At 34.2% G+C, this 16145-nt stretch overlaps 1 protein-coding gene across 7 annotated transcripts in view; it reads left to right on the top strand.

Annotated features, from left to right (window-relative positions):
* The window catches only part of LOC125057063 (muscle calcium channel subunit alpha-1-like), a 48657-nt gene that overhangs the window by 21917 nt on the left and 10595 nt on the right, over positions 1-16145 (top strand). For 4 of the 7 annotated variants that reach the window (XR_007118163.1, XM_047660512.1, XM_047660510.1 and 1 more), the window contains exons 17-35: positions 20-120; positions 213-245; positions 541-653; positions 2720-2870; positions 3338-3473; positions 3840-4003; positions 4569-4656; positions 5140-5247; positions 6585-6637; positions 7016-7153; positions 7984-8098; positions 8929-9059; positions 9124-9268; positions 9827-9907; positions 10405-10509; positions 11311-11340; positions 11955-12146; positions 12484-12583; positions 13310-13485. Coding sequence is in view for 6 of the 7 variants with exons in the window: in XM_047660512.1 (XP_047516468.1) it covers positions 20-120; positions 213-245; positions 541-653; positions 2720-2870; positions 3338-3473; positions 3840-4003; positions 4569-4656; positions 5140-5247; positions 6585-6637; positions 7016-7153; positions 7984-8098; positions 8929-9059; positions 9124-9268; positions 9827-9907; positions 10405-10509; positions 11311-11340; positions 11955-12146; positions 12484-12583; positions 13310-13485 (2160 nt within the window). In the remaining variant the exon portion in view is untranslated. Of the gene's footprint in view, positions 1-19; positions 121-212; positions 246-540; positions 654-2719; positions 2871-3337; positions 3474-3839; positions 4004-4568; positions 4657-5139; positions 5248-5784; positions 5893-6584; positions 6638-7015; positions 7154-7983; positions 8099-8928; positions 9060-9123; positions 9269-9826; positions 9908-10404; positions 10510-11310; positions 11341-11954; positions 12147-12483; positions 12584-13309; positions 13486-16145 lie in introns of all 7 variants that reach the window. The other 3 variants (XM_047660511.1, XM_047660513.1, XM_047660514.1) reach the window with 3 other exon arrangements.

Below are 16145 nucleotides of genomic sequence, written 5' to 3'. Positions count from 1 at the left end.
TTAACTAATAATTAAATAGGATGGTGATAATACCGAAGCTGGAAATCCTCAAATAGATGAAGAGAGAGGTGAAACAGATGATGAATATGTCAATGAAGAGGAAGGATATTCTAGTGAGGGGTGAGTATCAATAAAAACAGATATTTGCTTGAATTGCAATTGTAATAGAAAATGTATTTGTTTTAATTATAAATGTGAATTTTTTCATGCAGCCAAAAGTATAAAAAGTACAAAAGAGTTGCCAGGTAAATTAATAATGTATAAAGAAATTTTTAAATAGTGATATCAAATTTTTAATGATGGTTTAATAAAGTCAAAAAGCACATTTAAATTTTATGAACTAACAAACCTTAATTTTGGCACCTCCTTAATTAGGTACGTCAACGGAATATATAAATAAATAAGTTAAATAATAATTAATTAAATAACAAAAGCATGCTAGAATTTTTATGATCATCGTGACTACATTTCAAAGAAAGAAATAATTTAGGACATGTTACCGCAATGAAAAAATTAATTACTTAATTAACTTTAATATAGATCTGAAAATGAGTATGAGGAAACCGGTTCCGAAGAAGAAATAGAACAAGAAATTGAAGACCAGACTGACAATGCTAATGACGCACTAGTAACGGTAGAGAAGAAACAAAACGGTAAAATTTTATTGATTAGCCTTGAAACGTTCAGCTATTTTATTAGAATCATAGTCGTGCTTATACACTCAGCGTCAAAAAAATCGCACCTTTCCTAAAATTCGTGTCAAGCGATTATAACTCCGAAGATCCTTCCTGTACCCTATCATTATTAGTATCATTTGAAGGCTAATGAAATCCCTTATTTGAAAACGGTAGGAAACTGGCCACAACCCCCATAAAAAAAGAAAATTCGGGGAAAATGTGAAACAATGTGTATTCTGATCAAAATTACAAATAAAAGGAACAATACAAAAATTAAAAATAAACAATGACAATCCTTAAAAATTAGTCTTAAAACCTAGTGTTGCCTCCTCTAGCCCTCCGACCAGCTTCCAAGCGGTCAGTCATGGACCTGATGAGCGTCACGACGTGTTCCTGGGGAATGTTGTCCCACTCCTCGATGACGGCATCTCGAAGCTCATCGAGAGTGGCAGGAGCTGGATTACGGGCCCGAACTCGCCGTTTCAGCTCGTCCCAGAGGTGCTCGATAGGATTGAGGTCGGGGCTACTTGCTGGCCAGTCCATTACCTTCATGCCAACTCGACGTAGGTAGTCCTTGACAATCAAGGCTGTGTCGCACCGGGCGTTGTCGTGCATGAACTCGAAGTTGGCGCCGACAAAACCTGCACATGGGACCACATCCTCCTCCAAAACCTCGGTGATATACCGGTGGCCAGTCAGAGACCCCTGGCCGCGACCATCTCCAGCTCTGGAGACGCACACGAGGTCTGTCTTGCCGTCGATAGAAATGCCGCCCTAGAACATGCAGGATCCTCCTCCATACCCGACGGTTTCCACGGTGCAGGCTGGTGTGAAACGCTCCCCTGGTCGCCTGTAGACTCTCTTAAGCATGTTGTTGGTGTATAGGCACACTCGGGTTTCGTCGGAGAACAGGACATTCATCCACTGGTCGAATGTGCACGGCACGTGCGTTTCGTAAAATCGCTTCCTTTTCGTCCGGTGGATGGCAGTCAATTGGGGGCCTGTAGCAGCTCTCCGGGGCAGCAAATTCTTCTCTCACAGCCTTCTTCTGATAGTGGAGACGCTGTGAGCTGTCCTTCGAGTAGCTCAAAGCCGCTGCTGCAGCTCCACAGCGTTGGAGAAGCGGTTCCGCAAAGACGTCGACACAATGAAGCGATCACCTCTGACGGTAGTGCAGCGACGTCTCCCGGATCCATGTCTCCTGATGTAACCTGTAGTCTCTTGGAACCGTTGGTATACCCGTTGCACTCGAAATCGGCTGATTTTCAGTTGCCGAGCAACTTCAACCTGCCGTAGTCCGATTTGCAGTAGGGCCACCACTTGAGCTGCTGCTTTGCCATGGTATCCATTTTCACTGGGCTTTTTCTTGTCGAAGCTCTTCAGGAGTGACCTCTGTGACGTCTGGACAGCGAATAACCCATAATTGACTTTTACCCCCTCGTTTTATACGCGTCCAGGGTGGTACAATTAGTGAGCCTCCAAACGCGTACATCGCCACTTTTTAATCAAAATGCTGGCGATTTGTGGTTTTTGATTTCCCGTAAACAAATGATTATTTTTTTGAAAGCTTATTAATTGAGCTTTTAAATGATACTAATAATGATAGGGTACAGGAAGGATCTTAGAAGTTATAATCGCTTGACACGAATTTTAAGAAAGGTGCGATTTTTTTGACGCCGAGTGTATGTAAAATATGGTCGTATACAACGCCATTTAATATACGTAAAAAGAAGATAATGATAATGTAAAAAAGAATAAAATGAATTTTTAAATTCAGAATAAAATATATATACGAGTATATATCAGTAAAGTTAAAGTTGTTATCCTCCGAACCAATTCGACTTAGAAAAGAGCGTACCAATTCTTAAAAGGCCGGCAACGCACTCGCGAGCCCTCTGGCATTGAGAGTTTCCATGGGCGGCGGTATCACTTAACAGCAGGTGCGCCTCCTGCCCGTTTGCCCCCTGTTCCATGAAATAAATAAATAAATTATAATAATATTTTGAAGCAGTATATACATTATGTTAAATTTATTGTTTCAGGGGATGTTAAGAAACAAGAATCACCTCCGCCTCCAAAGCGACAACCAACAATATCGGCCAGACCTAGGAGGCTGTCAGAAGTCGAAATTAAATCTCAGGAGAGACCAATACCAGAAGCCAGCAGCTTTTTTATATTCTCGAAAAACAATTGGTAAATAATATAATGGTTTTGAATAAAGTATTGCTTGTTTTTAGTAAGAGCATAGTAGGCCTTGTGGCTTGAGCATGGGCCAGGCGCCTTTCAACCTTGGGGTCGTGCGTTCGAATCACGTCTTTGCAATGGATGTTTCCTCTTATTAGTAATATTAGACCTATTATTAAATGTATTGACTTTTAAAAGTAAAAAAATATAATTCTCTTATATTTATAATAATAAAATAATATACATTGAAATAAATAACTAAACTTAACATAAACTAAAATATATCATTAAAAGGAGTCCCTTTAGGCAAGGTTCCGAAGATACTGGCAGGGTTCCCCCTTTGAATTGCTAGACTAATTCTTTGTCCGAGGTAGCTGCCAGATCTTCGGTCTCCTGTGCTGTCGACTAACCTTTTTGAAATTTCTTTAAAAAGCCTTAAAACAGCCTTAACCTATTATTATTATTTCTTATTTCAGGTTCCGAGTTACCTGTTATAATGTACAAAACAATTCTTGGTTTAAGAATTTGATTCTGGTTTGTATTCTTGCCTCCTCTCTTATGTTGGCTATGGAAGATCCCGTTGAAGGAAAGGCTACCGAGGGCAAACGAGAGGTAATTATCAAAAGAACATATTGATTTTCTATGTTATATGATTACAAGATATTAGTTAGACCTCCAAAAACTGGTAAAACTATATTTATACATAGTAGATGTTGTACCTCGCAAAACACTAAATCAAATCAGTATTTATTTAATCATGTTGGTATCAATGTACCCTTACGAACGTCAATATTTAAAAAAACATATAATAATTACATTTACGAATTACAAGAGTTCCCAAATCGGTCGAGAAAAACTTGGAAAATACTATCTGTCACTCTTTTTAATTACGAGTACCAAGTTTTGTATACGCCATACTTCCTCGATATTTGTTCTGAGCAAAGAGTCGCTAATATACTGAGCTAAATTGTTTTTCAGATTCTTCGTAGAGTCGACTACTTCTTCACTACAGTGTTCACCATTGAACTCTTACTAAAACTCATCACCTACGGTTTCATTCTACATAAGGACGCATTCTGTCGTTCCGCTTTTAACCTGCTTGACTTGTTGGTCGTCATCGTTTCTCTTGTATCTCTATCTGGGTAAGTTAAATTTAATGATCTACCTGGGTAACTAATAAATATCATGAGAACATAATGTACTTCACTATCGCCTAAAACTACGATCCATACAACCAAAAAAATTTCTTTTTTACTGCGGTCCCATGGTCTTAAAAAAAAAGAGTGCGTGTACTTATGTACGCGCGTAAGAAGCTATACTTCTTTGGCATTATTAAAAATATTTTTTGATTGCATGCAAATAATTAATTACAGTTAAATAATCAAAGACTGGAAAAGGAGTCATTATAGTCAATAAAGTTCAGTTAACATTTGAAAATTTAAATAAATAAATATTTATTACTATTCTCTTACGTGTAACATAAATTCTATTATTATTCGAATGTTGTTTTTAAATTATGTCCAATGCCGTAGCATCTTCCGTGGGAAACTTCATTCTGTTAATTTTGTGTCTCGGTGCGCGCGCATCGTATAATTTCACTCTCAAAAATTTTTCATAACGCGCCTAAAGAAGTATAACTTCAAAAATATTTTTAGCTGAGAAAACCAATTGCTATTGCTACATATAAAACATATATACGATTTACAGATCAAATAATGTTTCGTTCATCAAAATATTGCGGGTATTCCGAGTATTGAGGCCTCTTAGGGCTATCAATAGGGCTAAAGGATTGAAGGTCAGTATCTCTTTTAATATACTATACAATAGAGATGATTCAGTTACACGTAGTTAGTATTGCACAGAAATGTAGCAAGGAGTATTTTGTTACTGTTATATAGCTTTCGCTACGAGTTTTACAATAGTATTTAAAAAAAACCTTTACGGAAGAAAAAAAGTTCGCGTGCTCTACGGCATGTTTGGTCATTACAAGATTATCTGCGGTGTTAATTTTGTCATTATGGATACAGCCAAATTTATTATAGCACTTAGATTTATAGGAACACTAGCTAGTCTAGTACACAAATGTCTTCTTTAGGCTTACCATTTATTAAAGTGTATAATTAAACTCTCATTGATTCGATAACGTCCATATTTTTTTATAATACGAGATATTTGGGAGTCCACGTAAGCTTTTTAGTTATCTTTTGAACTTATATCCTTTTATTTATTAGATGATAATCACAGAAACAAATTTAAAAATGTTTTATAATATTTCTAGCACGTTGTGCAATGCGTGATCGTTGCTATAAAAACAATTGGCAACATTTTGTTGGTGACAAATCTCCTGCAATTCATGTTCGCAGTAATGGGAGTGCAAATGTTCAAGGTAGAGGATATTTTTTAGTATTAATTTGTTACGACACCTTTGGGTCTTTAGTAAGTATAGCACTTGTTGTTCACCGCACCTTTGAAATCTAGAGCTTTTAGAAGATTTTTTGTGTGTGCCTCGGAGCTGATACTTGGTCACAATAGTTTTTAATTGGAATGATTACCTGACGCATGAGTTTACAGATATTGTGACCTCGTACTAACCCTGCTTCTTTCGTGGGTCCAAAAATTCGCTTTGTAGGTTGCATGTGATAAAGCCCAAAGGTGTTGTGCGCTATTTAAACTGTGATTTTTTGGACTCAATATGAGCTTGCTGTGTTTCTTTGCACCCCTACCTGGACATTTCCACTCGTGAAAAGTGAGGTACTTGGTTTATTTTTTTTTTGTTCAAGTCAGATCAGGACACTGGCTTTTTTGATGACTAATGTCATTTTATATTTTGTTAACAATTTTTTTTTCTTACACAACTGTACGTGACATCGCGTTTTTGGATTGGATTTGGTAATGTAAATGGTTTTAACAAATGTTGTGATAGTATGTGGTGAAGTGTGTGTTTGCTTCAATTAAATCGATCGGGAACATCCTGGTTATAAACCATATGTTGCAATTTATGTTCGCTGTCGTTGGCATTCAATTGTTTAAGGTAATCGCTTAAAATTACTTGACCGGATGTAATAAAGTTTATTTATAATTGGTCTAATTCAGATAACAATAATAACTTTAGTTTATTTATTAGTTACACTTTGCTTACAATTAACGCAACATACAATTTGAATTATTATTTAAAATAATGAAATAAATATTCCTGTACTGCCCTGCGATTCTGTAACTCACTTCACGAACTCACACAGCGGTTTTCGCATCGGCGGTCTCTCTCAAATCAGTCGTGAAGCAGTCATTTTATGATTTGGCATTCTGATAAACAATAAAGTACAAGCTCCCACCTTTTCAGAATGCCAAAACATAAAATGACTGCTTCACGATTGATTTGAGAGCGACCGCCGATGCGAAAACCACTGTGTGAGTTCGTGAAGTGAGTTACAGAATCGCAGGGAAGCTTCAAGTTATGTTTAGAGAATTAAAAAATAATCATAACAGTAGTTATGCTAAACATGCCTCGTTAATGTCGTAAAAGAAAACTTAGACTAAACATTTATATAGAATTACATAGTTAAACCATCTTCAGGTACTTTTGACTGAAAAGTTTAACAAACATGACCGCAATTAATTTATCTCTGGTTAAACCATATTAACAAATTGTGCCGTCACAAAACCGTCCAGTTTTGGTATCTATACAACACTTTTGGTCTATGTAATACAAAAGCTTGTTTTCAGGGTAAATTCTATAGCTGCACAGATATAACCAAAGTGACATCTGAAGAATGCCAGTAAGTATTCGTTCCTTTCTAATAATGACGGAACATCCTTGAAAAATCAACGCTTTCGTTTTACAGTTTTTTTCCTCTGCGTCTCAGATTTCTGTATCTGTTTCATGGTCATTTCAGTTGTCAGAAATCACAGCCGGGGTTCGAACCTACGACCTTATTGTTGATTGTCGCACTAGGCCAATACTGCTGATTCAATTAACATAACGTAATATAAAATGTTCCAAGAATTAGTATTTTTATATATTTTTTTATTCAAGAACGCTTTCGTTATTTTTGATCGAATCAAAAACTAGTAACGTTAATTACAAAAAAATCTCCCTATATATTAATATGACCCGTATTCAATATTACGATACATTTAATTAACATACCTTTCAGTGGTGCATACCTAGTATACAAAAATGGTAAGCCAACAATAGAAGACCGTATATGGCAGAAGAATAAATTTAATTTCGACAATGTCTTCAAAGGAATGCTAACATTATTCACCGTATCCACATTTGAGGGATGGCCTGGGTACGTATTCTATAAATAATTAAAAAAATATGTATAAAATCGATCGTAATAGAACTATTTTTAAAGACTAAATTAAAAAAAAAAAACAGTCAAGGATACACTTTGCTTAGTTTAGACTAAGAGAGACTTTTGGTAAGTCAAGAGAGCGTTAAGTCTAAGAGATAGATTTAAGCTAAGATTTCCGTACGTCAATATGTATTGGATTATGTACGGGATTACATACGGTGATCACAGTTCGCACTAAGTATTCTGAGTAATACCCTTAAAAGCTGTAGGTATAGAGATTCTTTTGGTGTTTTTTAAATATATTATACGTATAAAAATCACTATGGCTTACATCATATATCTATAATAATCGTTTCGTATTAGTTTGCAAAGAATTATTGTGAAACAGCCTATTATTATTCTCATCCTTTCTACGAGCTTGATTTGAGAACTGGCTAAAATGCAATCGAAACATATTTTTTTTGTTCTTACCTATATGAATTGGGATTTTTTCAATATATAATATAATCCCTTTTTTTTTTTAAGAAGGGGGTGTATGTAGAGGTGTGATTATTGTCTATATAGATATTTCGTGATTCCATTTGTAATATTGTCAACGTATCATTATTTCATAATTCTACTAGCACGTGGATCAATGAGTCGCCCTATAACCGCCATGTAAGTCAAAGGACAATAAAGCTAGTGAATTCTATTTCGGTTTTCATTTGGTGTACCTCAAACACTAAAATAGTCTGCCCCATGCCCTATACGAGGGTAAATATATGTAGAGTTTAGTTTTAAATTCCCATAAAATATTTCATGTTATAAATTATTTCTATTTTTAGACTATTATCAACATCAATGGACTCAAATGAGGAAAATCATGGGCCTATAGAGAACTCTCGGCCCCTTGTAGCATTCTTTTACATAAGTTATATTATTGTGATAGCATTTTTTATGGTAAGTTTAGTTTAGTCTTTTTATTATGGATACTTCTTATGGATGGCTTAATAAACATTAAATTAAATTGGTTAATAGTATACTGAGAGTTTATTATACAAAAATATCAAGTAAAGGTCTGGTGAAAATATCAAGTATGTATTGAATATACTTGAAGTCGTTTGAACTGTGCACTGTTTGATTTTTCGTGCGTCATTAACACTTGCACGGTGAATAAAATTGTCCTAAGGAAACACATATTTGATCCAAAAGTGAAGAATGTCACAAAAGGTTTACTAAATATATCCAACCCTGAAATGGTTTGAACATTGAAAGCATGTTAGATCTTCCGAAAAATGATTTAAATGTTTATTTATTTAACCAATTAAGTTGCCGCTACGAGTCACTCCAATGCGGCAAGTTTGTGATGAAAAATGGATAAGAATGTTATATTTTATAAGCACTTACACCTATAGTACATACCAAACAATGTAAACAACACTTTAAAAAAAACAGATGAAAAAGTACGACATTCAACAGTGAAAGATTAAAGTATTTACGAAATACAACTCTTTCTACTCCTATAGGAACTGACCTTTTGTCCGTTCTCTTAATGGACCATTAATTAGGTCCGCTAAAAAAGTTTTTTTTGTTATATATACAGAAAACACAAAAAAACACTAAGGGGTTTAATCTGGCGGGCTACACAGAAGTACCAATTTAAATTCCTTTTTAACTAAAAGAAATACAATTAATAAAAAAACGAAACCAAAGCATTACAACAAAGAGAAAAAAAAAGTTACGTATATGTATTGTGTAATATGACGTCTTAATTTTATTTATGTTTTTAGGTTAACATATTCGTAGGTTTTGTCATAGTTACATTCCAAAAAGAAGGAGAGCAAGAGTTCAAAGATTGTGAATTAGATAAGAATCAAAGGAACTGCGTTGAGTTCGCACTAAAAGCTAAACCAATAAGGAGGTTAGATTTGTCTCATTTGGTATCATCGTTTTAATGATCCAGGGCCTAATAAGAATATTTACAGGTATATTCCAAAACATCGAATCCAATACAAGACATGGTGGTTTGTGACTTCACAGCGGTTTGAGTACGTCATATTTTTCTTTATCGTCCTCAATACTGTGGCGCTCATGATGAAGTATCATGATGCACAACCCTTATATAAGAAGGTAGGTAGCAACAAACCGTAGGTAGTAGGTAAGTTAACCTGTATTTTAAGCTTCACTCTTCAAGCGGAAATAATGTTACTGTTACATAGGAAATGACTTCATTTCACAGTTTCCGTTAATAAAGCGACTGGCCGAAATAAAAATAATATTTTCATAAAAATATAGACAAACTAAAAATCTCTATAGCTCTCGCTTAATAATTATATAGCATAGCATTAGCTTGTCGGATCTGTAAGACATGTGTAGGCTGTTTATTTATTTCATTTTTAATTTATTTTTATTTGTTGTTGATGTTGGTACTAGAACTAGTCTTTAAGTTCTACTTACTAACAAAAATAGATTGGTGTTATGTAATTGGAATAAAAAAATATTATTATAATTAGTCTAGGTGACATAGGTTGTTAAGCACATGGCCTATGAGATAGGTCATGATGAGATAGGGTTAATTTATTACGAGTATATGTACTGTCTCTCATTAAATCATTGAATTAAAAGGAAACAACACCATTTGTGACACTTCAACATGGTTAAGAAGTTATGTAAACATTTCTTTTTCAGATACTGGACTATTTAAATATGCTTTTAACGACAGTTTTTATGTTGGAATTTGTTTTTAAATTGGCAGCATTTAGATTTAAGGTACGTGAATGTTAAACCCTTTTTATGCTCTCTTTCTTTTTAGCAAAATTGTGTGGCTTATTACGTATGGTATGTTATCTATTATTTGTTACTATGACAATTATTTACTTTCTGACTCGGTTTCTTATTAAAATTATGTCGTCATTTTGAGTAATAGCAATGCGAGGTTGATTAAGATCCGTCCCTATTTTAGAACGTTAATTAATCTTATATCTATTTTCAAAAGCTATCAAACCTTTTTTCTGTAAGTTTGACATATTTGAAAGCGCTTAAGACGAGATTGTAACTTGAGACAAATAAGAATATGGAACAAGCTACGAAATATGTTTGCATTGAATTCAAAGTTATGTATTTGCTTTTGTGTAAAAAATATATCACTTAGCAATGCAAAAAAATTACTTCTTAAATAGTTAAATGAATGGTAGAGTAGTAAGCTTTCGTTTTAGATTTCATACTTCATAAGCAACATTCTTTAAAATATGTATATTATTTTACAGAATTACTTCGGCGATGCATGGAATACAACGGATTTTATATTGGTAGTGGGCAGTATAATAGATATCGTAGTTACTCAAGTGAATGAAAATAAACTGCCATCCGAAGTAAGTCCAATAGTCAGTATATTTCTAGGCAATCGAAAAATAAATCTTAGGCCAGCCGTGCGATTCTGTAACTCACTTTTTGAACTCTCACAGCGCGTCTGCCGCTGTGTGAGTTCCAAAAGTGAGTTACAGAATCGTTAGGCTGTATATGTTACGTTAACTAGTATCTAGTAATTTGAAAACAAACAATTCATATCAAGAAACCATTTTTATTGATTGATGAATTGATAATAACTTATTACTTATTTTTTAGGGTTTATTAAACATATTATTTTAACTACTTAGTTAAATATTAACATCTATCTATACGTATATGTACATTAATTGCTATATGAATTGCTGTTCGTTTCTCTCGCTAAAAGCCGAGAATGGCTGGACTGATTTGGCTAATAATCTTAAAATATTTGTGGAAGTTCAGGGAAGGTTTTAACGGTGGGGAACATAAATAATAAGTAAAGTACAATACTAAAAACATTTGAATTTTCCAATAAAAACTGTTCCTAGCTGGATAATATTTATAGACGCATTCACAAATTTGTGTTTCATAGCTGTAGTATGAGGTCCAATCCCTTTGGAACATATATTTGAAAAATAAATTAAGTTTTGAAACAAATAAATTTAGGTGATACGAAGTTCATCGGGTCATCTAGTAAATATATATTTTTTTAAATTTATTCTGATAATCTTTTATGATTAAATAGGATTCTAGCTTAGATTAATGTATTCTAGATATATTTTAAATTGAAGTCTATAGAATATGAATTAGCTTAGCCAATTAACAATGTTTTGTTTTGTTTCCAGCTCATTGCACCCCTTGGAGCAAATAAAGAGGTAATTAACTGTCATTAATTGCATTAATTCATTTAATTAAATGAGATCTCTTTATCATATTAAAGTGAGAAAATTATGCGCTTGCGACTTCACTAATCGGACTTATAGTGAGGTGACTGGTAGACCGACACTGAAGGGTAACTTTTACCTATAGAAACAATATTAATGACAGCAAAGTTGTTTTTTTATGGAATATCGGGCAAGAGGCTCACCTGATGTTAAGTGATACGAAGCCCATGGACACTATCAATGTAAGAGGGCTTGCGAAAGCGTTGCCGATCATTTAAGAATGGGTAAGCTCATTTCTTGAAGTCGAATTGGTTCGGAAGTACTTGAATAGGCAGCTGGTTCAAAACTGCCTTAAAAACGCTCGTGGAACGACGATCGAGATGATACGGGTTGAGTTCGCATTCTGCCTCGACGTCCGATGATGAAACTCAGTTGCAGTTGTTAGTCCGAACAACTCCTCTGAACACTCTCCATGGTAAATGCGGTAGAAGAAGCAGAGAAACATCACAGCTCTACGCAACGCCAAGGGATCAATCCGCTTGGATTTTTCGGACGCGATCAAGCTACTATAATAATATATTTGATAATTTCATCTATATTTACAGGGCTCTACAACTCTTCTAAAATACATCACATTTTTCCGTCTATTTCGAGCCATGCGTTTGATAAAATTGCTATCAAGAGGAGAACGAATACGAACTCTACTTTGGACATTTATAAAGTCATTTCAGGCTCTACCATATGTAGCCCTGCTGATTGTGCTACTATTTTTCATTTATGCCGTTGTTGGAATGCAGGTAATCTTTCAGGTTATTTTGTGTTATACCCCCCCTTTTAACCGTTGTAAAGCCTCTTCTCTTGTCATCACGTAAATACAATTGAAAATCTATAAAGACTATAGTGGACATCTTTAAGTTCAAATCTTGATTTATTTTAATTAGTGTAGCCTCGATGGTACGGGGACTATTCGTATAACGCTTTACGCTAAGGCTCGGAATTTCGAGATCTTTTCAACATTCAATCTATCAGGATGCTATGTTGACTGTAGTAAGACAGGCACGACATACAAACTAACCCTAAGTAATCAGAAAATATAGTTTCTCATATATATTAATGACACGAAATTTCTTCCAGTTGTTTGGTAAAATAGCCTTAGACGATGAGGTACTAACCAGAAATAACAACTTCCAAACGTTTGGCAGCGCATTGATGGTGTTATTTAGATCAGCTACTGGTAAGAATATCATTTATACCTTTGAGATTAAACCATGAACTTTGGGAGATTTTTATTAGTGACTAGCGGTCGCTCGGCAATTTTTAAAATCGGATGTATTACTCAGCAATCATGTTGCATTCTAATAGTAATATAAATTAAATAATAAAAATTAAAAATTATTACAAATAAAATTAAAACAAATTTAAAAAGTTTGGACCCTGTGGCAGTATACCTTTAACGCTGCATTTCCTCGCTGTCGCTGTGTTGTATTGTATTGATAATAATTACATTCTTGTTAATTGTGGATAAAATTAGGATATTTGATTTGCCATAATTTTGTATCTGATAATAATTTATGCTTGTGTTTATTTATATTAAACTGTACACGTACGTTTCATACTGGTGTTTCAAATTTGTGTTAATGTATTTTTAACACATTTAAATGGTTCTGCTATTTTTACGGGCTTTTTATTGAAGTCTGCGATAAATATCGATATTTTAATTGCTGTTCCAATGAAAAAGTAATATGTAAATAAACATGAATTTTTCTAATTTTAGATCTCAGTTCAATTGTCTCATTTCATGTGACGGCTTATCTTATAAAATTATTGTATTTAAATATATAGAAAATTCAAGCTGCCTACATTGCCAAGTTTGATGAATGGATGTATAGCGGTATCAATAGCTTAAACGCACGAATACTTAATGAAAAAAGTTCTAAGTGCTCTTGATCTGTTTTTATAGGTGAAGCCTGGCAGGATATAATGATGGCGTTGTCCCCCAATGATGACGAGCATCCCGGTATCCCCGTAGGCTGTTACCACGCTGATGGCGATAACTCCACCCTGGTAGAACTCGGCTGTGGAACAAATTTAGCTTTCCCCTACTTTATTTCGTTTTCTCTTCTGTGTACATTTTTGGTAAGTTAATAATAATACAAAAATAGTTTTAAAAAGCTATACATTGTATTTTATTTCTGAAAAAGGAAAGAAAAAACTTTGTTACACATAATAGTCCAGTCAGTCAAGACAATTAATTCATTATAATTCCAAAAGTTTTCAAATTTTGATGTAAGGTCGGGAGTGGTATTAAAACAAACTATAAAATTTTGCTACCTGCTCTGCGGTCCGGAACATTGTTAAAAATGCAATAAATGATAATTTGCTCAGTTCTTGAGACAAAAAATTCCAAAAGTTCTGCAAAGTTGGAGTGGTGTTAAATATATTATTTTACATCACGTGTCAAATTTGCAACCAATTTAAGTGTACGGAACATTTTTTGTTATTAAAAATTAATGTTTTTCTTTATTAAACAGAAGGAAAACGTTCCAAAAGTTCTGCAAATTTGACAGATATATCGGAAAAATATACCGAACGATTGTATAAATTTGCAACCTTTTCCGTTGACCGGAACATGTTTATTTATAATTCTTTTTAATTCGTGGTCATTTTTTCGAGTAAGGTGGTCTCGGAATAATTACAAAAGTTTTGAAACTTGGTTGCAAACTTCGAAAACATCTATTCTGATGTATTTACAAATTTGCAACCTCATAAGCTATCCGGAATTTTATGCAATTTGCAAAAATGTAATTTTTTTATTTTTTCACCTTCAAGAAAATTTCTAAAGTTCTGCAAATCGAGGGGACTGTTTACTTTTGGGATTAATGTCAGTATTTGAATTTGCAACCATACCCGGAATACGGAAATAATTTTTAATCACATTCACGCAAAATATTATTTCCGTACCCATCGCTGTTATATATTCAGGGCCTAAACTTTGTGCTATACGAAGCCGCCGCGACGTCGTATACCTGCGTTGCTATGTTAACGCGGCCAATGGTCGCGTTACTATGGTAACAAGGCTACCGTGGCCACGTGACCGTGGCACACTGCGGACGTACTAACGGTCAGTAGGCTGTGATTTTTCGGTTGGAAAGCGTCTTGTGCTCTCTTTGGGATTTTCTGGTTACAAAGCGTCTTGTGCTCCGTTGCTCCATTTCGAGAATTTTCATGATGGACGCAGCGGTTAACAATTGTATCATTTGCGATACACATTTATTGAGTGAAGAAGTTTAAGAGCTAGATAAAAGAGGAATTAACTTACTCATTCAATGCAGTGAAAAAAAAAGTGATGGAAAAGCTGCTGCTCTCCTGGATTTAGAAACTGTTACTGTGCATAAAAAATGCGGAAAGTTTTACTGCTTCTGTTTTATTTGTGGCAAAGATGTAACGAGCGAAGATGTGCGTACGGTCAGAGAAAGAGGGATCGCTACTCTAATTAAATGTAGTGAAAAAAGATGTGATGGGAAAGGCGATGATCTAGTTGGATTAAGTGCTGTAGCAGTGCACGAAAAATGCGCGAAATTATATACAAACGAAAAGAGCATCAACGCTTCCCGTAAACGGCCAAGAGCATCAATAATGCCAGTTGCACAAGAAACTCCGTTGGTAGAACAACTGTTCTGTTTTGAGAAGTGTTTATTTTGCGCTAAAGAAATAACACCGGAATTTTTGACGAACGAGAGCAAAAAACCAGTCGGAAAACGAAATCGAGTTTTTAAAATTCGTAATGCTAGCACGAAGGAAAGCATCATTAACGCAGCCAATCAGCACGATGACTATTGGAGCGAGGAGGTAATTATCAAACATTTATAATCATTCAAATATAAACAAAGAGTGTACTACACCTTTGTAATATACTTTTCGTCAGTGTTGGGCAAAATTTCTATAGAAAATTATTAATTACAAATAAAAAATCTTATATATATATATACACCGGTACACCGTTCTTCAGCGGCTTACAACTAATACTATTCGTGTCGGGAAAAATTCACAAGGAACATATTTTTATAGTTCGAGATGTCCTGTTTCTAATGGTGGCCATGAAAATTTTCCAAAAAATTTTTTATTATTGGAAAAAGCAGTTCAAATAGAAAAAAAACTGATTTTTTCGCACCTTTTTTTTGTTTCAAATTGAATTTTGAAAGTGAATTGAAATTTTTTGTGAGTGAATTCTGAAATTTTCTTGAAGGTGAAAAAATAAAAAAATTATATTTTTGCAAATTGCATAAAGTTCCGGATCGCGTATGAGGTTGCAAATTTGTAAATACATCAGAATAGATGTTTTCGAAGTTTGCAACCAAATTTCAAAACTTTTGTAATTATTCCGAGACCACCTTACTCGAAAAAATGACCACGATATAAAAAGAATTATAAATAAACATGTTCCGGTCAACGAAAAAGGTTGCAAATTTATACAACCGTTCGGTATATTTTTCCGATATATGTGTCAAGTTTGCAGAACTTTTGGAACGTTTTCATTCAGTTTAATAAAAAAAAACATTAATTTTCAATAACATAAAATGTTCCGTACACTTAGGTTGGTTGCAAATTTTATACGTGATATGAAATATTATATAGAAAACTTCCCCAAGTTTGCAGAACTTTTGGAATTTTTTTCACGACCATACAGCAAAAATTAATTTAATTGCAATTTTAACAATGTTCCGGACTGCGGACAAGGTTGCAAAATGAGATTTATTGTCGTCCCAATGTACCATTCACTTGACCGAAGTTTGAAA

This window comes from Pieris napi, chromosome 16, assembly GCF_905475465.1.
Source record: "Pieris napi chromosome 16, ilPieNapi1.2, whole genome shotgun sequence".
Taxonomy (NCBI): Eukaryota; Metazoa; Arthropoda; class Insecta; order Lepidoptera; family Pieridae; genus Pieris; species Pieris napi.
Note: the sequence above shows the minus strand (reverse complement) of the source record. Positions and strands in the feature narration are given on the sequence as shown.